General features: G+C 43.3%; 2 protein-coding genes across 2 annotated transcripts in view; one reads left to right on the forward strand and one right to left on the reverse strand.

Annotated features, from left to right (window-relative positions):
* The window catches only part of stpg2 (sperm-tail PG-rich repeat containing 2), a 71,352-nt gene extending 54,563 nt beyond the window's left edge, over window positions 1–16,789 (reverse strand). The window contains exons 1-7 of the mRNA XM_038996854.1: window positions 16,684–16,789; window positions 16,155–16,264; window positions 15,833–15,994; window positions 14,625–14,798; window positions 11,959–12,074; window positions 9,598–9,709; window positions 4,362–4,469 (exon numbers count right to left, since the gene is read on the reverse strand). Of these exons, the coding sequence (XP_038852782.1) occupies window positions 4,362–4,469; window positions 9,598–9,709; window positions 11,959–12,074; window positions 14,625–14,798; window positions 15,833–15,994; window positions 16,155–16,264; window positions 16,684–16,789 (888 nt within the window). The remainder of the gene's footprint in view (window positions 1–4,361; window positions 4,470–9,597; window positions 9,710–11,958; window positions 12,075–14,624; window positions 14,799–15,832; window positions 15,995–16,154; window positions 16,265–16,683) is intronic.
* Window positions 16,790–18,282: 1,493 nt separating this feature from the next.
* Window positions 18,283–23,244, forward strand: LOC120043751 (RNA-binding protein MEX3B). The gene is made up of 2 exons (XM_038988342.1): window positions 18,283–19,001; window positions 20,236–23,244. Exons 1-2 carry the CDS (start codon window positions 18,464–18,466, stop codon window positions 21,501–21,503), a joined length of 1,806 nt encoding a protein of 601 aa, XP_038844270.1. The 5' UTR covers window positions 18,283–18,463; the 3' UTR covers window positions 21,504–23,244.
* The last annotated feature ends 609 nt before the right edge of the window (window positions 23,245–23,853 follow it).

Raw genomic sequence — 23,853 nt, forward strand, 5'->3', positions numbered from 1 at the left:
GTTAAGAAGACATTTCTTCATAAGTCTATAGTTAAGGACAAAATGGCAGTTAAGAAGACATTTCTTCATAAGTCTATAGTTAAGGAAAAAATGGCAGTTAAGAAGACATTTCTTCTTAAGTCTATAGTTAAGGGAAAAATGGCAGTTAAGAAGACATTTCTTCATAAGTCTATAGTTAAGGAAAAAATGGCAGTTAAGAAGACATTTCTTCATAAGTCTATAGTTAAGGGAAAAATGGCAGTTAAGAAGACATTTCTTCATAAGTCTATAGTTAAGGAAAAAATGGCAGTTAAGAAGACATTTCTTCATAAGTCTATAGTTAAGGAAAAAATGGCAGTTAAGAAGACATTTCTTCATAAGTCTATAGTTAGGGGAAAAATGGCAGTTAAGAAGACATTTCTTCATAAGTCTATAGTTAAGGAAAAAATGGCAGTTAAGAAGACATTTCTTCATAAGTCTATAGTTAAGGAAAAAATGGCAGTTAAGAAGACATTTCTTCTTAAGAAGAAGGTTTTGTGAATCTGGGCCCAGATTCCAAAATCGACTGCTGTGATACACCTTTATGCACGTCAAGAAATTCAGACTTAACCTCTTCAATCACGCTGGTCTGAGTTCTGTCACTAAGATAATCATGAAACCATGAACAGGCGTCAGAACTCAGGCCTATCGAGGACAACTTAGTCAATAAAATAGCGTGATCAACAGTATCAAGAGTTTTGACTGGTCCACAAACAAAGCAGCACATTTCTTTTTAGTGTGTAAAGCATTGACAAGATCATTAACTACTAAAGTGGTAGCTGTATTAGTGCTATGCCCAGGGCTAAACCCTGAGTGGTTGACATTCTAAATACATTTCTCAGATAAAAAAAGAGCAAAGTTGTACATTTACCAAGGATTCTAGAATCTTAGCTGGACAAAGAAGCCTTGAAATGGGGCGATAATTAAGATCTCTACTATCCCTGTCCTTATGGAGTGGCAGAACAAGAGCTGAATTCCATACTTTTTGAATATTTCCTGATAACAATGATAAATAACTAATGTGGGTTATTGAGCCAACAATGATGGGCGCTGCACACTTAAGCAGACCAGGATCCAATTGGTCGGCCCCCTGTGGATTTCTTGTTGTTTATTGCTAGCAAAGCATCCAGGAAGTATTTTTCTGTAAATAACCTAAAAGAAAAGCTTTGACTATCATTTCTCTGATCATTCAGAAAGTTTCCCCCTATCAGCATCCAGCCCAGTATCATTGTGTATAAGCTTAGAAGTTATTGCAAAGAGAGAGAAATAAAATGGTCATTAAATGCATTAATAATGGCATTTTTTCCCATAATGAGGCCAGTGTCTGAATTAATTTGTTGTGGCAGAGAGGAGGAAGTAGAACCCTTCAGGGATTTGACAGTTATCCAGAATTTTGCCGGTTTCCATTACAATGAGAAAGAGCGGTTACACAATAATCAGATTGAGCCTTTCTGATTTGTCTTACACAATGACTCCTCAGTTGCTTAACAGCTTGCCAGTCCGGGCCTAAGCCTGTGTTCCTGGCCTTGACACAAGCGTGATCTCTTTCATTAGTGACTTCTGATCATTCCGGAGTGTACCAGACATTCCATCTACCTTTAACCCTTAATTCTTTGAAGGGAGCATGATTATCCACAATAGTATTAAAGACATCTGCAAAAAATCTGATAGTTAAATCAGGTTATGTGATAGCTGAAATACAATCAAGATCACTAAAATAAAGATCATGTTAAAAAGGCTTTTTGCTGAAGTTTTTAAAGTTCCTCTTTGTGACGACACAACGTTTAGAATTGTGTATTCTCACATTTCTAACACAAACAACTGGGCAATGGTCACTAATATCCTGGGCGAAGACACCAGTAGAAACATACTTAAGTTAAGATAAGATCAATCAGAGTTGACCTTGAAGGATATTTAGGGTTGGGCCGTGAAGGCGTAGTCATAAACTGGGTTAGGTTTAGATCATTACACATTTATTTTTGATTGTCTGAAGCCTGCATTTCCCAATCATAATTTAATAAACTAAAGAAGACACCAAACTAGTTAACTCCTCGAGTGCACAAAGGTTAGCTGAGGGAGGACGGTAGACCCTTATAACAGTTATGGATACATTTTCCCTCAAACAAAGGCTTAAAAATGTCAGTAAAGAGACAGATAAATAATTTCCAATAAGAACGGCCACTCCAACACCTCTACCCTGTCTGTCAGCTCTGAACACATCATAACCCTCAATATTAATATCAGAATGTCCCCAGAGATCAGCCAGTATCAGCCAATACCAGAATGTCCGGATACATCTGTATCGCCATAATCTTGATGTAATCCAGTTTAGGATGTAAGCTCCTAATGTTCAGATGCATCAACCCAAGTCCTTTTACAAATCTTTTATTCACATGGAGTCTCCAACTCAAACAAGCTACGTTCAATAGGTGGTTTCAGGCCCTGTCTGATATTGATATAGTTGGTATGGCTATAAGATTGCATAGAACTGCACCATTTGGTCTATCCCTATTAGTAGTAGAGGAGAGAGTATAAGGTTGGCACCATAGGGCCTGAGACCTCAGCCTATGTCAATATGAGGACCTCTCAGAGTAACCAATGATGGAATGTTATAAACTGACTTACATGGGCTTTGGTTGCTATCGTGCAACAGCCCAAGCCCTCTATGTGATGTGAAAACCGAGGCGGTATTCAAGTTTATGGGATTCATATTTCAACTAATAGTACTGGGTGAGCAGAACACAGTGGGCATCTCTTTTGAGCTAACAGTAGCAGATCTAAGAGTGGAGTTCAAATGAATTGGTACAAGATTACAACTGACGACACCCCTGGCAGTATAGACAACAGTACGACGATAACGCTTAGAGAGGATGGGAGGTATTACCTGAGCGGGGCTTGGTCTGTCTCTGAGTCAATATCTTAACGCAGCCTGGCTTGGTCTGTCTCTGAGTCAATATCTTAACGCAGCCTTGAAATATGAAGAGGGTTCAGACTCCTAGATGGTTTGTGTCCATCATCCCTGTAGAGCCTCTTTTGTTTCCAAAAAAGTGTCGAGATTGTTAATAACAGCTGTGCCAACAGAGTGGCGGTAGTCTTTAAGTCAGATATAAAGAGCTAAGATTCCTGCTGAACATTTCACAGCCGCCACCCAGCGACGGCACGGGGCCCGAGATAATCGGCTGCTTTTTCTGAGCCTTTCAGGGTGTTGATCAGCTCAATAAAATCCTGTTTCATTTTCTCTGATTTACCCTTTTGATATGATTTAATCCCACATGCACTACGCAGCAGCAGCCCTTGGCTGGACACACGGAATAAACCCTGTGATATCCTTCAACGTAGCCTCCGGGTAGCACAGGGTTTTTGCTCCAGAAACCGAGATGTACCTCACCATGCAACTACCAATGAGGAAGGTGAATGGCCTTTTCTGTGCCTCCTGGAGGATCGACGGGAGATGGGGGACGGAGGAAGTGCACTATACATTTAGGATGTAGATTGAACCTGAATGAAAATGAAATAGTCAATTGTACTGTATACTTATAGCTGAGTTGAACTCCAATGGATCCTAAGATAGTACACTAATATAACCTTCCATCTGTCCCTAAAACAGAGAGGACTCTGGTCAAAAGGGCTTACGATGGTGTCTTGTCCGAGGGGTCATCACATGGTGTGTCTGTCTGACAGACTGCTTCACATCACAGGAAGCCAAAGTGGCAACCATGGCTGAGTCGGTGCCCATTCTCCACCCTTCTCTCAAAGTATGCACTTGCACACGCTCTCGCATGGGAGCCCTGGTCAAAAGTAGTGCACCCTATTCCCTATATAGTGCACTACTTTTGACCAGGGCCCTCCTAGGTTGCCATTTTGGACGCACCCTTAGTTTAGTTACGGTCACGATTCAGAATAGTCTGTTGTGTTTCAGGAAGGTCTGTTGTGTTTCAGGATGGTCTGTTGTGATTCAGGATGGTCTGTTGTGATTCAGGATGGTGTGTTGTGATTCAGGATGGTGTGTTGTGATTCAGGATGGTGTGTTGTGATTCAGGATGGTGTGTTGTGTTTCAGGATGGTCTGTTGTGATTCAGGATGGTCTGTTGTGATTCAGGATGGTGTGTTGTGATTCAGGATGGTGTGTTGTGATTCAGGATGGTGTGTTGTGATTCAGGATGGTCTGTTATGATTCAGGATGGTCTGTTGTGATTTAGGATGGTGTGTTGTGATTAAGGATGGTGTGTTGTGATTCAGGATGGTGTGTTGTGATTCAGGATGGTGTGTTGTGATTCAGGATGGTGTGTTGTGATTCAGGATGGTGTGTTGTGATTCAGGATGGTGTGTTTTATTTACTGTACCTGCGCCTGAGAGAGGAAAGGAGGGCTGAAGACAGGTAGATTGCCGTACAGGCTGCTCGGCTTCTCAAACTGACTCCTGATGTGGTACTGGCCTGGACCTGGCACTCCCTACAGACAGACAGACAGAGACAGAGAGACAGAGTGTGAGAGAGACAGAGTGTGAGAGTGAGAGTGAGAGAGAGAGAGAGAGAGAGAGAGAGAGAGAGAGAGAGAGAGAGAGAGAGAGAGAGAGAGAGAGAGATTGATAAACTCCCATATCTATTGGGTGAAATACCAGTGTGCCATCACAGCAGCAAGATTTGTGACCTGTTGCCACAAGAAAAAGGCAACCAGTGAAGAACAAACACCATTGTAAATACAACCCATATTTATGTTTATTTTTCCTTTTGTACTTTAACCATTTGCACATCGTTACAACACTGTATATATACATAATATGACATTTTTAAGGTCTTTATTCTTTTGGAACTTCTGTGAGTGTAATGTTTACTGTAAATTTTTTATTGTTTATTTCACTTCTGTTTATTATCTACTTCACTTGCTTTGGCAATGTTAACATATGTTTCCCATGCCAATAAAGCCCAGTGAATTGAATTGAGTTATTGGTTTATCCCGAGAGGGAGAGAGGAAGATAGAGCAGCTTGGTGATTTTGGATGCCATCTGAGCCCTTCCAGCTGAGGACTACAGAGGTGAGGACTGCAGAGGTGAGGACTGCAGAGGTGAGGACTGCAGAGGTGAGGACTACAGAGGTGATGACTGCAGAGGTGAGGACTGCAGAGGTGAGGACTACAGAGGTGAGGACTGCAGAGGTGAGGACTGCAGAGGTGAGGACTGCAGAGGTGAGGACTGCAGAGGTGAGGACTGCAGAGGTGAGGACTACAGAGGTGAGGACTGCAGAGGTGAGGACTACAGAGGTGAGAAAAGTAGATGAGTCAATTACGAAGATGAACATTCCGAGCAGGCAGAGATGGAGACTGAGCGAGGGACGTCAGAAGAAGAATAACCTACCTCTGATTAGACATTAGTAGGGCTGCATCCCAAATGGCCTGGTGCACTATCTAGAGAATAACATGCCATTTGGGATGCAAACCCGGGTTGCAGTGAGGGGAGTGGAGTGGGCCATTAGACTGAAGTCCTCCCCATAGTGGCCCTTTCACCCTCCCTAGGAGCCATGTCCCACATGTTCTCCACACACTGCTGCATGATGTAGAGACCATTAGAGTCCCACATGTACTCCACACTGCTGCATGATGTAGAGACCATTAGAGTCCCACATGTCCTCCACACTGCTGCATGATGTAGAGACCATTAGAGTCCCACATGTCCTCCACACTGCTGCATGATGTAGAGACCATTAGAGTCCCACATGTCCTCCACACTGCTGCATGATGTAGAGACCATTAGAGTCCCACATGTCCTCCACACTGCTGCATGATGTAGAGACCATTAGAGTCCCACATGTCCTCCACACTGCTGCATGATGTAGAGACCATTAGAGTCCCACATGTCCTCCACACTGCTGCATGATGTAGAGACCATTAGAGTCCCACATGTCCTCCACACTGCTGCATGATGTAGAGACCATTAGAGTCCCACATGTCCTCCACACTGCTGCATGATGTAGAGACCATTAGAGTCAAGACTGATGTTAGATACATGGACACACAAAAACACACATATAAACACACACACTGAGAAACCAAGCTGCACACAAAGTAAGAAAACATACCCTGAGGAAAATGTGTACACTAAGCAAGCACACACACACACACACATATAAACACACACACACATATAAACACACACACACACACACACAGACATATAAACACAGCGCGCGCACACACACACGCACATGCACACACACACACACACACACACACACACACACACACACACACACACACACACACACACACACACACACACACACACACACACACACACACACACACACACACACACACACACACCTCTTTGGTGGGCAAACACATTGGAAGCGGTGAGGAATAATGATGTCTGGGAGAATGAATGTGGTCGCTGTATGTGCAGCTTCTCTTTAGAGGTCAACTAAAGACTGCCACTGCATACATTTCACAGCAGAATACCTCCAGCCAGCACATCCAATCCTACACCCTCCTGTGTATGGGTCCTATGGGCTCTGGTCATTAGTGAGACTATAAAAGGAACTGGTTGTCATTTGGGATGCAACCATGGGCATTGGTAGACCTACGGAGAGGTCTTCGTAGACTACGGAGGTATGTAGGTATCCAGGTACCAGGGCTGGGGTCTGTCCCATTTCAATTCAGTCAATTCAGGAACTACAATTTCAATGCCATTTTTTTCCTTCTCCTTGAAAAGCATTAGTGAATTTTCCCATTGATGAATTGACTGAATTGAAATGGAAATGACAGTATACAGTGAAGGGTTGGGGTCCAATTCCAATCGAAGTCCGTAAATTCAGAAAGTAAACTGAAATTCCAATTCAATAATAGACCTGATAAACTGAAAAGGAGAAGCTACTTATTTCAAATCTGAATTCTGAATTCAGTGACTTCAACTGAATTGAGTAATTCCTTGGGTGTCCATGGTGTGTGTCCGTACTAATAATTATCCATCTGCCAGGGGGGTGGTGCCGTGCCAGTCCCTCTCTAATGATGACGGATGGAAGCCCAGACACCACCAGGGGACACACATCGTGGGGCAGCCACACACACGCCCCAGTCTGACCGCACCTCCCCTCACCGCAAAACACAGTGGTCTGAAATATACAGTTCCAAAACAGACGGAATCAACTTGGACTGTTTGTTCTGTCTTAGATGTACTAATTCTATTGTCGTTTCTGTGTTCTTTAACTGTAATATAATATACATATTATACATATGTATATACAAATGTGTAAAGTTGTAATAAACGTGTAAAGATTTAATAAACAGTTGAAGGTATCATTTCAGTAGCCTTCCTCCCGGAAATAAAGGGAGGTATAAAAGTCAAACACCCCTTTAATAAGTGTGTCACATGTAATTCCTCCAGCCTATTTTAACACCATCAAGCATCATTACCAAGCTACCAACATCTATACCACCTTTAATAAGTATGTCACATGTAATTCCTCCAGCCTATTTTAACACCATCAAGCATCATTACCAAGCTACCAACATCTATACCACCTTTAATAAGTATGTCACATGTAATTCCTCCAGCCTATTTTAACACCATCAAGCATCATTACCAAGCTACCAACATCTATACCACCTTTAATAAGTATGTCACATGTAATTCCTCCAGCCTATTTTAACACCATCAAGCATCATTATCAAGCTACCAACATCTATACAACCTTTAATAAGTATGTCACATGTAATTCCTCCAGCCTATTTGAACACCATCAAGCATCATTACCAAGCTACCAACATCTATACCACCTTTAATAAGTGTGTCACATGTAATTCCATCCAGCCTATTAGAACACCATCAAGCATCATTACCAAGCTACCAACATCTATACCACCTTTAATAAGTATGTCACATGTAATTCCTCCAGCCTATTTGAACACCATCAAGCATCATTATCAAGCTACCAACATCTATACAACCTTTAATAAGTATGTCACATGTAATTCCTCCAGCCTATTTGAACACCATCAAGCATCATTATCAAGCTACCAACATCTATACAACCTTTAATAAGTATGCCACATGTAATTCCTCCAGCCTATTTGAACACCATCAAGCATCATTACCAAGCTACCAACATCTATACCACATTTGTGCATTCAAGTTCATTTGCAGGTCACAGAGTAGATTGAAGTTGCCCCTAGATGATGATCTTGGGTCAGTTTTAAATGTACCACACTAATGCTTAATGTTAGGATTCAGGGAGGGAAGCTGTTCCTAGACCTGTAACCTTGGAGAAACTTCACCCTGGAACATTGTATTAGCAGGTAGTGCACAAGCTCCGTCCAAATGTGAAGCTTGAATGCCCTCTAGTGGTGCATGATATAACTGGGACAGGAAGCTGAAAATAGAACACTACAGTGTCACGCATGCAATAAGCATTTCATGGGAAAGACATGGGGAAAGGATAAAAGAGGAAATGAGAGGAGAGGAGAGAAAATGAGAGGCGAGGAGAGGGGGGGAGAGGAGAGGGGAGGGGAGGAAAGGAGAAGGGAGGAGAGAAGAGGGGAGGAAGAAACACAGATAGGGAAAGCAAAGTAAAGGAGAGGGGAGAAGAGAAAAGAGGAGGGGAGGGGAGAAAAGGGGAGGGGAGGAAGACACAGATAGGGAAAGCAAAGGAAAGGAGAGGAGAGCCAGAGCAAGGCTGGAGACATTCCAGAAAAAAACATGCAAACACATAGCTGTTGTGACTAATGAAAATAATATTTCATCGAGATTGAAAAAGATATCTTTCTATGATCTTGAAGAGAAGAATAACACTCCAACACTCCAGTCCCTGAAGATTGTTGCTGTTGGAGACCTGCTCCTCTGTTTTATGGGACTAGGAGAGAGCAGTTTCCTTTCCAGCAGGGATGGAACACACTCTAAGGCCCCTTCCAGAGCTTCTAGATTGGCACAGTGCTGACTTACTGTCTCACTAGGAGAGGGTTGGGAGTGCTTACTCCATGCCCCCATCCTTTCCTCCCTCCCTCCCTCCCTCCCTCCTTACCTCTCCCACTCCCTCCTATCCTCCCTCCTATCCTCCCTCCTATCCTCCCTCCTATCCTCCCTCCTATCCTCCCTCCTATCCTCCCTCCTATCCTCCCTCCCTCCTATCCTCCCTCCTTCTCTCTCTCTCCCTCCCTCCCTCTTTCTCCCTCCCTCCCTCTCTCCCTCCTGGCTTTCCTCTCTCCCTCCCTCTCTCCCTTCCTCCCTCCCTCCCTCCCTCCCTCAGGCTCCCTTAACCTTAAAGCTGTCCGCTGAACAGACAGCACACTCCCCCCTCAGCCCCAAAAGGCCCTTTGAGAATGGTAGGAAGCTGATGTCACCAGTAGTGTTTTCCCCCCATTCCAGTCACTCCCTCTCATTCTCAACGCAGTGCATTCAAACATGCTTAGCGTTGCTCCTCCAGTCTAGTCTAGGTGTGGACCATACTCCAAGTCTCATGCTCAAGTATCAAGTAGCACTATGAAAGAGGGACGAGAGAGACTAGAGGTGTCACTGTGCTGATGATGATTGGGGTTGTTACAGTATGGCGACGTGGCATCACTGGTATGGACACATTCCCTAAGGAGCTACCTTCTTCTCCTCCTGCAAGGTGACAATCTCGTGGTAGCGCGGGACGACCAGCTCGGCCCGACTCTTCTGCCCCTTCCTCACATTGACGTTCTCGTACTCCGTCGTGGAATACCTGCGGACGGACGTGGGATAGGTGGAGGAAATGGGAAGTGTATTTGTCAGAAGCTCTTAAGCTTTTAGGAGGGAGGATTTATTTCCCCTGTCAATCATCTCCAAATGACCCTGTCAAAATCCAATCCAATTTTATTTGTCACATGCTTCGTAAACAACAGCTGTAGACTAACAGTGAAATGCTTACTTACGGGCCGTTTCCAACCCTGTTAATCACATCTATCTGGGAATGGGAGAGGATGGGAGAGGACTGATTTACACGTCCAAGCCAAGCTCAATTGAAGAGAGTGGGGGATGTGATGGCTGGGGGAACGCAGGTGCCCTCCCTACTATTGAGCTGTTGAAGCCTTTAAAATAACTATGTCGGGAGGATGCACACAATATCCAAAAGTGCTTAGTAAGACTCATTCTCACTCACCATCAATAATACTGTCAGGAAGTGCATTGTAAACAATGTTAAAGACTTTAATTTTACTTTGGAGGCAAAAATGACTGAATAGTGGAGCTTATATCCTGTGTTGTCATTTGGCCTGAGTGGATTTCGATAAAGAGGAAAACGAATGCACATTTCAGGGAATTTGATCCTGTTGTACCAATTGCCTATACAGTTGAAGTCGGAAGTTTACATACACTTATGTTGGAGTCATTAAAACTCGTTTTTCAACCACTCCACAAATTTCTTGTTAACAAACTATAGTTTTGGCAAGTCGCTTAGGACATCTACTTTGTGCATGACACAAGTAATTTTCCAACAATTGTTTACAGACAGATTATTTCACTTATTTCACTGTATCACAATTCCAGTGGGTCAGAAGTTTACATACATAAATAGCTTGGAAAATTCCAGAAAATTATGTCATGGCTTGAGAAGCTTCTGACAGGTTAATTGACTTAATTTGAGTCAATTGTAGGTGTACCTGTGGATGTATTTCAAGGCCGACCTTCAAACTCAGTGCCTCTTTGCTTGACATCATGGAAAATGATGAAATGATGAAAATCAAAAGAAATCAGCCAAGACCTCACAAAAAAAATTGTAGACCTCTACAAGTCTGCTTCATCCTTGGGAGCCATTTCCAAATGCCTGAAGGTACCACGTTCATCTGTACAAACATTAGCACGCAAGTATAAACACCATGGGACCACGCAGCCGTCATACCGTTCAGGAAGGAGACGCGTTCTGTCTCCTAGAGATGAACGTACTTTGGTGCGAAAAGTGCAAATCAATCCCAGAACAACAGCAAAGGACCTTGTGAAGATGCTGGAGGAAACAGGTACAAAAGTATCTATATCCACAGTAAAATGAGTCCTGTATCGACATAACCTGAAAGGCCACCTAGCAAGGAAGAAGCCACTGCTCCAAAACTGCCATAAAAAAGCCAGACTACGGATTGCAACTGCACAAAGATCGTACTTTTTGGAGAAATGTCCTCTTGTCTGATGAAACAAAAATAGAACTGTTTGGCCATAATGACCATCGTTATCTTTGGAGGAAAAAGGGGGATGCTTGCAAGCCGAAGAACACCATCCCAACCGTGAAGCACGGGTGTGGCAGCATCACGTTGTGGGGGTCCTTTGTTGCAGGAGGGACTGGGGCACTTCACAAAATAGATGGCATCATGAGGTAGAAAAATGATGTGGAAATATTGAAGCAACATCTCAAGACATCAGTCAGGAAGTTAAAGCCTGGTCGCAAATGGGTCTTCCAAATGGACAATGACCCCAAGCATACTTCCAAAGTTGAGGCAAAATGGCTTAAGGAAAACAAAGTCAAATTATTGGAGTGGCCATCACAAAGCCCTGACCTCAATCTTATGGAAAAGTTGTGGGCAGAACCGAAAAAGCATGTGCGAGCAAGGAGGCATACAAACCTGACTCAGTTACACCAGCTCTGTCAGGAGGAATGGGACAAAATTCACCCAACTTATTCTGGGAAGCTTGTGGAAGGCTACCCAAAAATAAAAGCTGAAATAAATCATTCTCTCTACTATTATTCTGACATTTCACATTCTTAAAATAAAGTGGTGATCCTAACTGAACTAAGACAGGGAATTTTTCCTCAGATTAAATGTCAGGAATTGTGAAAAACTGAGTTTAAATGTATTTGGCTAAGGTGTATGTAAACTTCCGACTTCAACTGTAGATGTGTGACTGCCGTGGTCCTATGGATCTGAGTCACTGGAATGGAGAAGGCTAGGCGTGTGTTTAGTAGCAGTGAAATGTTCGATGTGAGGAGAGGCAGACAGCACTCACTCTTCAGGATCATATTGCCCTGGTCCAGGGCCCTCTACTCCCTTCACCTCGCCTCGCTTCCCTGTCATCTTCCCAAAATGGACGCCTTTGTACTTCAGAGAGAAGCTGGTTTCTGCCTGTGGAAATAAAACAGTGACGATGGAGGGGGGTGGTTTCTATTTTAGAATGGTGTTTTTTGCTTAGCTTTCTTTAAGATGGGATGATGAATTTCCACTAAATGTCAGTATATTTCAGAACAGTTGAGATTCAGCGACCAGTAATCTCTTTCCTTTACAACCTCCCTCACTTTTACTGACATTTGAGATATGGCACAGGGGCTGTTAACACACAGGAATGACAATAAAGACAGTTCTGGAAATGAGCAGCCCTTTTCTATGTAATCATGGGTTCAGAATGACATGGCAGGTTTGAATTCAATCAGCGACACACGAACAGTAACTGAATATGTCAGTCAACAACACAAGCTTCATCCAATTTGCGAACACTACAAACTGATCTTTAACAAAAATACTGTCTAACAAAATGGTACCAAAATACTAACTCCTAAAGCAAGCCAAAGCAACTCAGGTTATAAGTAACTTAGTCTGCATTGAAATTAATTGTACACTGTGATGCATATCGAAGTTAGGAAAAAAATGTTTATTCATCAGAAACCCAATAGATCAGTCGTGCCCAAACAAGTCTTATCACCATAGTTTTCCCTGTTTTGAAAGAATGCCATCAGACAGCTACTTAACTCCATGACGTGATAAACTTGGTGGTTAAAAACACATGTCAGTCAGGAGATTTAAAGCCTTTAAAGACAAGGAGCGAGAGGGAGAGGAAGAAAGGAATTAATTGATGCACTCTTGATAACCCTAAATCACTGAGCTCTTTCTGCCAGCCTGGAGTGTTGATATAACCTACCTGACTAATCTCTTTCTGCCAGCCTGGACTGTTGATATAACCTACTTGACTAATCTCTTTCTGCCAGCCTGGACTGTTGATATAACCTACCTGACTAATCTCTTTCTGCCAGCCTGGACTGTTGATATAACCTACCTGACTAATCTCTTTCTGCCAGCCTGGACTGTTGATATAACCTACCTGACTAATCTCTTTCTGCCAGCCTGGACTGTTGATATAACCTACCTGACTAATCTCTTTCTGCCAGCCTGGACTGTTGATATAACCTACTTGACTAATCTCTTTCTGCCAGCCTGGACTGTTGATATAACCTACCTGACTAATCTCTTTCTGCCAGCCTGGACTGTTGATATAACCTACCTGACTAATCTCTTTCTGTCAGCCTGGACTGTTGATATAACCTACCTGACTAATCTCTTTCTGCCAGCCTGGAGTGTTGATATAACCTACCTGACTAATCTCTTTCTGCCAGCCTGGAGTGTTGATATAACCTACCTGACTAATCTCTTTCTGCCAGCCTGGACTGTTGATATAACCTACCTGACTAATCTCTTTCTGTCAGCCTGGACTGTTGATATAACCTACCTGACTAATCTCTTTCTGCCAGCCTGGAGTGTTGATATAACCTACCTGACTAATCTCTTTCTGCCAGCCTGGACTGTTGATATAACCTACCTGACTAATCTCTTTCTGTCAGCCTGGACTGTTGATATAACCTACCTGACTAATCTCTTTCTGTCAGCCTGGACTGTTGATATAACCTACCTGACTAATCTCTTTCTGCCAGCCTGGACTGTTGATATAACCTACCTGACTAATCTCTTTCTGCCAGCCTGGACTGTTGATATAACCTACCTGACTAATCTCTTTCTGTCAGCCTGGACTGTTGATATAACCTACCTGACTAATCTCTTTCTGCCAGCCTGGAGTATTGATATAACCTACCTGACTAATCTCTTTCTGCCAGCCTGGACTGTTGATATAACCTATCTGACTAATCTCTTTCTGTCAGCCTGGACTGTTGATATAACCTACCTGACTAATCTCTTTCTGCCAGCCTGGACTGTTGATATAATCTATCTGACTAATCTCTTTCTGCCAGCCTGGACTGTTGATATAACCTACCTGACTAATCTCTTTCTGCCAGCCTGGAGTGTTGATATAACCTACCTGACTAATCTCTTTCTGTCAGCCTGGACTGTTGATATAACCTACCTGACTAATCTCTTTCTGTCAGCCTGGACTGTTGATATAACCTACCTGACTAATCTCTTTCTGTCAGTCTGGACTGTTGATATAAACTACTTGACTAATCTCTTTCTGTCAGCCTGGACTGTTGATATAAGCTACCTCAAGGACGTTGTTGACTTGGTTAGTCATTAGCAAATTAAATATAGTTTAATTGAAGGCCAGACCAGTGGGCGGTGCATTATTTTAAGTGAATATTGTAATATAACATGAAGAATAATTACTAATGGTCCTCTTTGTTGACACCAGAATAAATGAACAAGGTGCTTTGTGGAGCTCCGATCATTAGCTATGGAAATAGTTTTCGGGCAAATTAAGAGGCCCACTGGTGCATTAGATCGGCTGCTGCTAATGGAACTCTCTCACACAGAGTAAGTGCAAACACACACACAAACACACTCACTCACTCACTAATGAATTTACTCTCACCACTCTCACTGTCATAACTTGAGTGAGCGAGCATGCGAGTGAGCGTGTGTGTGAATGCGTGCCTGCGTGTGCTCCTCTCTTACCACCACTGGGTTGTAGAAAGCAGGTCCTAATGTATCATCCTTTGCTGGTGCCTTTTGCTTGCAAAGAAATCCCTGTCCATTGTCTTCATAGCCAAAGGCCTGCCCAGGTGATGGGATGGAAGGAATGTCTGGCTGTGGCAGGAAGTTGAGGCGAGTAGGAACACCATGAAGCCACTAGTGGAATACACAACATAGGAAACACATTAACCTGCCCAGCCAATTCCTGAATGGGAAACCTGAAATTCACTACTTCCATGTATCTGCTTCCCCTGCCCTCATATTTAGCCTTATATCGAAGTGTTGTACCATCATCTTTTCAGGACAACCAGAGCTACAAGTAGAATACAAAACAACTTAACATAAACAGTTGTATTCATGAGTTTTATTGACAAAAGCAAAAACCTGATCAAAATGTATTTATTTGACTGCTGTAAGGACAGAAATTGTTTACTCAGTGGGAAAGGAATATCCAACTACTCAGCCACAACTGTATGGAGTTTGGAATTTGTGACAGCAACTATGTGAGCTTATTACAGTATTATAGACACTATGTCCTGGGCGACAAACCCTTACTCTTACATTCTAACCACTCTTGTGTGTCTTGTAGGCGTCATAGAGAAAAACAGATTACATGTGCATGGTTGAGAGAGTCTCAGCTTTTCATATTGGGTTTTGTAAGAAGAACCATTTTCAGATCCGTCTCACAAACACTGTTCTCACAAACACCTGCCCCAATCAACGGTTGGCATCAGCAAATGCAGAAGAAATAGACAAATTCAGAAGTCTGTAGCACAAGCACACAATGTCTAAGAGGGTGTGGAAGCACACAAAAAATCACAGATGATAGCGTGGGACTGAAATGATTCAATGGCTTTTTTTACGACGTCTTCTGCATCATCTGGTTTAAGTAGCATCATTTGATTTGAGTAAAGATGTTGTTGTACAGACTTAAAATATGTGCAGTGACAAGGTGGGATGGTTCCCCACTCATCTTTGCAGTATGTCACAGAGTGTGCTAAGATGGAATAGCTTAGGCTAGTACATGGGTGTATTCATTAGGACACACCGTAGCAAAACATTTAGCAGTGGGAAACTATTTTGCAATGACAACAAGTGTTTCTTATTGGACAAATTCAGGTAGATACCTCCCCGTTTCGGCCTGTTTGCTTCCGTTTTGTTTCTAGTGAATACACCTCAGGGACACATACCACCTTGGTGCGTCTCTTCCCCGGAGGCTCACTCTCAGCTCCCCTCAGTGTGTTTCCTGCTGCCTGCCGGACGTTGTACGTTCCAGGGCCCGGGACTTCTGACACCACCTCATCAAACCGCTTTGATCGATTCTTTAGACTTTGTCCTCCCAGAATGTTATCCTACGAGGTTCAGATCAATGTCACCTTGGTTTATGATTATCTAAGCTTGGGAATCAAATTGAACCCAATACATTGATTATTCAGACCCATTTGACAAGACTGCTAGAAAGACAAGTGAATTGAATTCACACTTGGGTGGATGGATGCATCTATGACTTACCTTGCTATGTGAGCTGTTGTATTGTCCCGGTCCAGGCAAGGATTTGTCATTGCTGGACCTGTGGAACATTGAGGGCCGGTTGGAGAGTGAGAGAAACGGAGCATAGCCATCTGCAAAACAGTGATAAATGTCAATGGAAAAATGCCTATACACATATTTTGAACATATTTTATACACTGTCACAACTTGTAACAGTATATATATATTACATTTTCAATTGCTTTCAAGAACAGCATACTTTATGAATCAACATGATTAAATGATTAAATATTGGATTAATCACAAATTGTGCAAGTACGTAACAAAGGCTACCTTTTGCGTCAATATGGCTACTTCAAACAGAAAACATAGCAGCTGAGCAGATACGTCTACATACATACAGCATTTTAGCCATAGGCCTGTCCTACATGGATTTCAGATAAGCAACAGTCATAATAACTCATTTAAAAAACGGACAAATTATGACAATTTGCGAGCTTGTTCCTAAAATGCTGCTAAAACTTCCTTTTGAAAACATCAACAATCCTACCTGATTTTTTGGTTTTATATTGAATGACCTCGTATGATCCTGGCCCAACTTCGGACGTGGTGCTGCCCACGGTGAGGTAGGTAACTCTTGGAGCGCGCCCATACATTTTCACCAGCAATGACGCAAAGACAAAACAACTCCGTAAAATGTCAAATGAAATCCCTGTAGACGTAGTTTTGTCGTTTCCCTCAGTAATTTGGATTTAGTAAAAAATCTTAATGGAACAAAAAATATTATTTATTTTCATCGCTACAATGTTATTGTGCGTCGTTGCTTAGACACAGGTTACGCCAGTTTGGAGTCACGTTTCACCCGTTGAACAATGGAAGGATTATGGAAATAGAACTTTACAATGATTCTAAAGGCTGTTGAAGAACCTAACATGCAAAAAGCAAAACATGAACTTCTGTAATGTATCAGTTATTACGATGATAATTGTTTGTCACCTCATTTGAAGGCAATATCAGACGGAGGGAACACTTTTTTTAGAACAATGATGCCATCTAGCGGTTTAACATAATATGACAGTAATATGACATATTATGTCATGCAGTTGCATCTGATGACGCTCAGTCACTGTGATGCTCCCAGTAGAATACTCTTGCTCCCAGCCCATGTGATTTGATAGAGCAGAAATAATTTATAGATCAGACAAAATAAAATGTTGAATGACAACGTATCTCCACCCGGCACAGCCAGAGGGGTCCCTGGTTCGCGCCCGTGTCGGGGCGAGGGGACGGTTTAAAGTTGTACTGTTACACAAGCAATGCAGGTGTAGAAGCACGGTGGCGAGGAAAAACTCCATAGAAAGGCCAGAACCTAGGTTTCTAGACCCTCTGGCTGTGCCGGGTGGAGATACCTTGTCATTCAACATTTTATTTTGTCTGATCTATAAATTATTTCTTTCCTAACTGGCCACCCCTCATAGCCTGGTTCCTCCCTAGGTTCTGGCCTTTTTCCTCGCCACCGTGCTTCTACACCTGCATTGCTTGTGTAACAGTATAACTTTAAACCGTCCCCTCGCCCCGACACGGGCGCGAACCAGGGACCCTCTGCACACATCAACAACGGTCGCCCACGAAGCATCTTTACCCATTGCTCCAAAGTCCACGGCCCTTGGCAACACTACATCTAGGTTTCAGAGCAAGTGACGTAACTGATTGAAACGCTACTAGCGCATACCCGCTAACTAGCTAGCCATTTCACATCCGTTACACTTGCTTTTTGGGGTTTTAGGCTGGGTTTCTGTACAGCACTTTGAGATATCAGCTGATGTAAGAAGGGTTATATAAATGCATTTGATTTGATTTGATTCCATGCAATGGCATTTCATGAGTTGCTATGTAGGGGAATGCTGAGCATCGATGATCTGTGCATAGTTTTGGGGAAGAAACAAATAAATAAGCCATATCCAATTCAATATTTTAACGATCTGATTTTTTAAAAAGGGTAATGAAAGCCTAGAATTTGAATTGATGGAAAATCTATTTGATTCGGTGCATTCTTCCAAACTGCGGGTGGCAGCACAATATCGTCCAGTCGGCCGGAATGCTACAATTTACAAGAAGAAGATTGATTAAACTCGCGAGAATTCCCGGAAGCGTTTCTGCTGGTGAGAGAGGTGTATGAAGAAAAGACAAAACACAACAAAGTAAAACTGGCGCGGGCGCTACTTTTAATAATAACTTTTTCATAAATTCATAGTTACAGACCACAGTAACTAACTATTGAAACGTGTGGTATTAATTTTGTTAAATAACGTCGTTGGCAGAATTTCATAATGCCAAGTACCACATCTTTGTTGGAGACCGAGGAAACTGAGCCGGAGATCCCGCCACTAGTTGTGCATGCATTCGCCGACATAGGCCTGGATGACCACTACAGACAGACGGAACAACCCGAGAGCCTCTTGCATCCACGCCCGATCTCTCATTTCAATGTGCTTGGTGCCGTGCTGGACCTGCAGCCTATACAGCACCACCATCCGACACCAACGGAAGAGGACGAAGAAAGAGCTAACGAAGACGTGTTGGGAGAGGATGATTTCAACAAGACGCTGCTTGTGCAGGCCCAAGTCTCGGGACTAGGCTCTGTTATGCTACCTGGAATGGATACGCCCGAGACACTCTTGCTGTACAATGAACTTGACCACGGCACACTACAACAGGCTACGGGAATGATGATTTTACCATCTGTGTATGGAGAGCCTGGCTATGAAGTTGAGACATCGCTGCTCATGCGGAGGAAGAGTGTGAACACAACAGAGTGTGTCTCGGTGCCCAGCTCAGAACATGTTGCCGAGATTGTCGGTAGACAGGGTGAGTAAGCTAGCTATTATTTTATTATTTTCATTAGCCAGACGTGTATGTTGGATGCTAGCTTGATTCGGCTAGAGTTAAATGTTATATATGTTACCAATTTGGTAATTGACAACGTAAAATGTAATTTGGAAACAAACAGCTGGCTAACTGATGTAGTTAGCACCCGCAAGTCGTAACTAGTTAACGTTACTATAACTAGGTCACCCTTCAAATCCACATTTCAAAGTTGGGTAACTGGCAAAGCAAATATCGTTATGTTGATTCTAGCTATCTTTCTCTAGCCATGTGATTGATGAACATTTGGATTGCAAGTTAGCTAGTTACTAGTAGTTAGCTACCTAGCTTGTTTCATGGTATGATAATTATCGAACTTAGGTAGCTAGCTTTGCTTTGTCCAGTTAGCACCCAAAATGATAGCTATGCCTTTGTTGATTACCATGCCACATCAGCTAGCAAGCTATCGCTAGCAAATCGGTGTAATATACCGCGATTTTAGTTTTCTAGCAATCTATCAAATTGTCTTTTCATAGATGGGGTACATTTTTGATCCTCTTAACTTTTTGTATCGACTGGACTGCCATATAACATGTTTGGCAAATAGTTTGTCTGCATCTGTTATAGACCTCGCCATCTTGTAGTCCTAAAACCCGGAAATAAGTTAACTATCCCTGGTTCGTTCAGCCATCCCTATGGGGAAAAATACATGGGGAAAGAATAGTGTTTTGGAAAAAACGCCGAAAATAAAGTCTGAGGTAAACACCGGTTTAGGAAATATTATACGTTTTGATCATGAGCTAATAGCAGTCAGTTAACAACACCTGTATGAATTATGAAGCCTTTGATATGTGTTTTTTATTACATGAATTCTTTGTAGCTGATGATCTCATAGAACAAAACGTATAAGATCTCCTAAGTCTGTTTACAACAGACCTTAGTTTCAGCGTTTATCGAAAAACGCCATTCGTTTTCCTCATAGGCCTACAAAAAGACGCCATTACTATTTATCTGTGTGGGGAATGGTGGACTGTTGTTAAAACCTTGAGGAAACCGGAAATGACAAAATGGTATAAGTTGGACTTAACACTATCTACAGCGAGACATCTAGCTATGAATTGTTAGTGTCATCTCAGATTTCACAATAGTAAGAAATCAAGATTGTAACTAATTATAAGGATAAAGATTCATGTCTGAGATTCTCCCTTCCAACGTGTATTCTTTTTTTTCTTCTTAGGTTGCAAGATCAAGGCATTGCGAGCAAAGACCAACACCTACATCAAGACCCCAGTGCGAGGCGAGCAGCCGGTGTTCGTGGTGACAGGGCGGAAGGAGGATGTGGTTATGGCCAAGAGGGAGATCCTCTCGGCAGCTGAGCACTTCTCCCTCATCCGTGCCTCCCGGAACAAGGCAGGTCCGATGGCTGCAGCAGGGCCAGGGCTACCTGCTGCACCTTCCCTACCTGGTCAAACCACCATCCAGGTGCGTGTTCCCTACCGCGTGGTGGGACTGGTGGTTGGGCCCAAGGGGGCGACCATCAAGCGCATCCAACAGCAGACACACACTTACATTGTCACTCCAAGCCGAGACAAAGAGCCAGTGTTTGAGGTGACGGGCATGCCTGAGAATGTGGACCGAGCGCGAGAGGAGATCGAGGCCCACATTGCCATACGCACAGGCAACTGTGTGGAGATTCCAGGAGACGAGAACGACTTCCACTACAACGGCACTGACGTCAGCTTCGAGGCGGGAAGCTGTGGGGCGTGGCTGCAGTCGAACGCAGCCGCACCTGCCGGTGCCCAGCGCACCGGCAATTGCGGTGTGCGCATGACCGCCAACTACCGCAACGACAGCTCCAGCTCTCTGGGCAGTGGCTCCACTGACTCCTACTATGGCGGAGGGGGGAACCGCATGGCCGACTTCAGCCCCACTAGCCCCTTCGTCAACAATAACAACAACAATGTTGGGGCCAGCTTCTGGTTTGAGGAGACTCTGCTCCCCTTGGCGTCTGAGGAGCTGGCAGCACTGGGATCTCCTGGGTTTGACCCTCTGGCCATCACTACAGCTGCTCCTGCACCGCAGCCACAGGTGGTGTGGAGCCACTTGGAACAGGGTGTCCAGCTGTTGGGTGGTCGCCAGGCCCCTGTCCGAGACAGCCAATCCGGCACACCTCACCTCTCCCCTGCCTTCCAAGAGGCCTTGGAACACCCCATGGCCCAGCGGGTTCAAAGGGTCTCCCTCAGTGTCTCAGGGTCTCAAAAGTTCCCAGTCTACGGCCCCACCTTCTCGTCCTCCAGTGACAGCTCCAGCTCTCCCCCAGACTCATGCAGAGGAGGCCAGGAATGCATCCGTTGCCTGGAGAGTGAGATCATCGCAGCCCTGATGCCCTGCGGACACAACCTCTTCTGCATAGAATGCGCCAACCGCATCTGCCAGTGCCCCGAGGCCATCTGCCCAGTGTGTCAGGCACCAGTCACCCAGGCCATACGGCTGAGCCTGCCCTGAGCCCTGACAGGGTTGGTTGGGGGGGGCAGAGTGGGTGGGGTGCGGGTCCACGCACGTGCCTAGTATTGTCCTCCTGGTCAGGGAACCGATGGGGGTCAGACCCGCTAAGTAGCAATGGGATTCCCTAAAATACATTTTATTTTGACATGTTAATACTCTTCCTACCTTTTTTATTGTGTTTTTATTTTAAATGTATCACATTTTTGGGGATCACTTAACTTATCCTAGGTGTTCAACTGTCTTTGAATCAAGGTTTAAGTTGGTTGTAACATTTTATTTCTCTCCTGGCTTTAGGCCTTTTATTTTTCTGTTAGTCTTTTATTTTATTTTTTATATGAGAAAATACTTCTCCCTGTCTGCTATTAGCTGTGCTTACAGACAGGAAGTACCAGGATGTGCTACTTCAGTACTGCCATGCTTTCCATTGCAACTTGAAAACATTATCTGTTTACAGTAACTCGTGCCTAATTCCACTTAAGTAATTGAAACATACAACCGGTTTTGTGGGCACACAGTGTTACCATAGAACTCTATAGAAAAAGCCTGTGGCCTTTTTAGAAAGCATGTATGTTATTGAACACTATTACTCAACCCATACCTTCAGGAGGTCAGACTGACGATGCATTTGGGTAGTGACCTGGTCTTCCGTTGTGGGCAACTCATGCTCCTATGTAGGTGGTTGGGTTCCTGACATTCCAGCCATATTATCCAGTATTTTTTTACCCACATTGAACTTAACTAGTCTACACCTACCCTAGTGCGTTAAATTGGACTAATGGCCTCCTGACTCTGGTACCACCTCTTCATATGATCTGCCTTCTCACGTTTTGAGTTTTATCATGTGCCCAAGCACTGACCCCATCTCTTCTCTGCTGACAGATGATACCTAGTATTCCCCCTGCTGTCATCCTCTCATCCCTTTTCCCATCCGCTGTAGGCTGCATTACACAGGCAGCCGAATTCTGATATTTTGCCCAATTATTGGCAAAGCTCTGATCTGATTGGTCTGACCAATAATTGGGCTGACTGTAAATGCAGCCATAGAGGTATGCAGCTCAGATGTGTTATTCTAACTTCTGGGGAATACATTGGTCCTAAACCTCTCAACCCCAATCTTTACATTTTGTGTATGGAATATTGTTAATGACAGGTAAATATAGACATTTATTTTTATTTAACTTGAAGTTACATTATATACTGTATATAAATATATTAAAATGTTTACAAATAATTATTTTTCCTCTGTGCAGAACTGGGAGGGTGAGTTGCGGTGTACTGCAGGTTGTCAGTGATATTTACTTGTATATTTCACCAGTATTGAAAAACGATTAGCTGCCGTCTTGTAGTTGAAGGAAAGTGCACTTACGCATGTTTTCATAATGTACCGCATTGTACACTGCAACTGTAAAGGCCAAGGATCAAACATGAGCTGCATCTGTACGCCACCAAATTAATGGAATACATGCTTCTTAAATATCTATGCTGTACCAACAGTTAAAGAATTTGCTAATTTTACTACACTTCTGTTATATGTAGGGAAGACTAATGGCATAAATTTAACAAATTGAGTCAAGTTTTAAGCAAACTATATTTTATGATAAATGGCCTTCTAAGTTGTGGCCAAAGCACTGATTTATATATTTGCTGGCCAAAGCACTGATTTATATATTTGCTGTAAAGAGAATTAAGAGTTTTATTTTTCTGATATTACTTAATAAAGACGGTTTCATTTAAAGCCCTGTCTCGTTTTGACCTACTTTATTTTTTACAGGGTACATTTTTGAACGGCTGCTGAATGTTAATTTCTAATCAGTAAATGGTTACATTTACTTTCTAGAGATCTGTATAGGCTGGGGTTGTTTCTGAAGTTCCACGAAATATGGTTTTCTACCTCACTGTTAGTGGGGCATGAGTCTAGACCAGGGGCACGTTTTGGTTTTTGCACTACACAGCTGATTCAAATGGATTATTTGTAGTGCTAGGGCAAAAACACCTGTGGTCTAGATTTAGACGAGGAGCTAGGCACCAGGTGTGTTGTACTGCACAGAGGCACGCACAGCGTCCGCCGGGCCCTGGAGTTGATCTGCCTGCCGCAGTCTCTGGAGGTCTGTCTGACCTTGCCTGCCGGGAAATAGGTCAGACATGTGGCAGCTACTGGCCTGGTACGACAGCTCCCTGTTCTTTCTACATCTTCGGGGAGGGGGGGCATTTACACACAGTCTAGAACTAGAAAATATGGCAGCATTGATCGATCTGTGAGGAATAAACCCCAATAAGGAGTATTTATAAAGTGCGAGTGGATAGGACACCACCGTTGCTGTGTTTTTAGATGTCAGTTGCCACGCAGGCT

This window comes from Salvelinus namaycush, chromosome 1 (genome assembly GCF_016432855.1).
Source record: "Salvelinus namaycush isolate Seneca chromosome 1, SaNama_1.0, whole genome shotgun sequence".
Lineage (NCBI taxonomy): Eukaryota > Metazoa > Chordata > Actinopteri > Salmoniformes > Salmonidae > Salvelinus > Salvelinus namaycush.

Coding starts and splice junctions, on each gene's coding strand:
- LOC120043751 (XM_038988342.1), top strand. CDS start 18,464: ATGCCAAGTACCACATCTTTGTTGGAGACCGAGGAAACTGAGCCGGAG. Junction 19,002..20,235: donor CGAGATTGTCGGTAGACAGG/GTGAGTAAGCTA, acceptor TTTTCTTCTTAG/GTTGCAAGATCAAGGCATTG.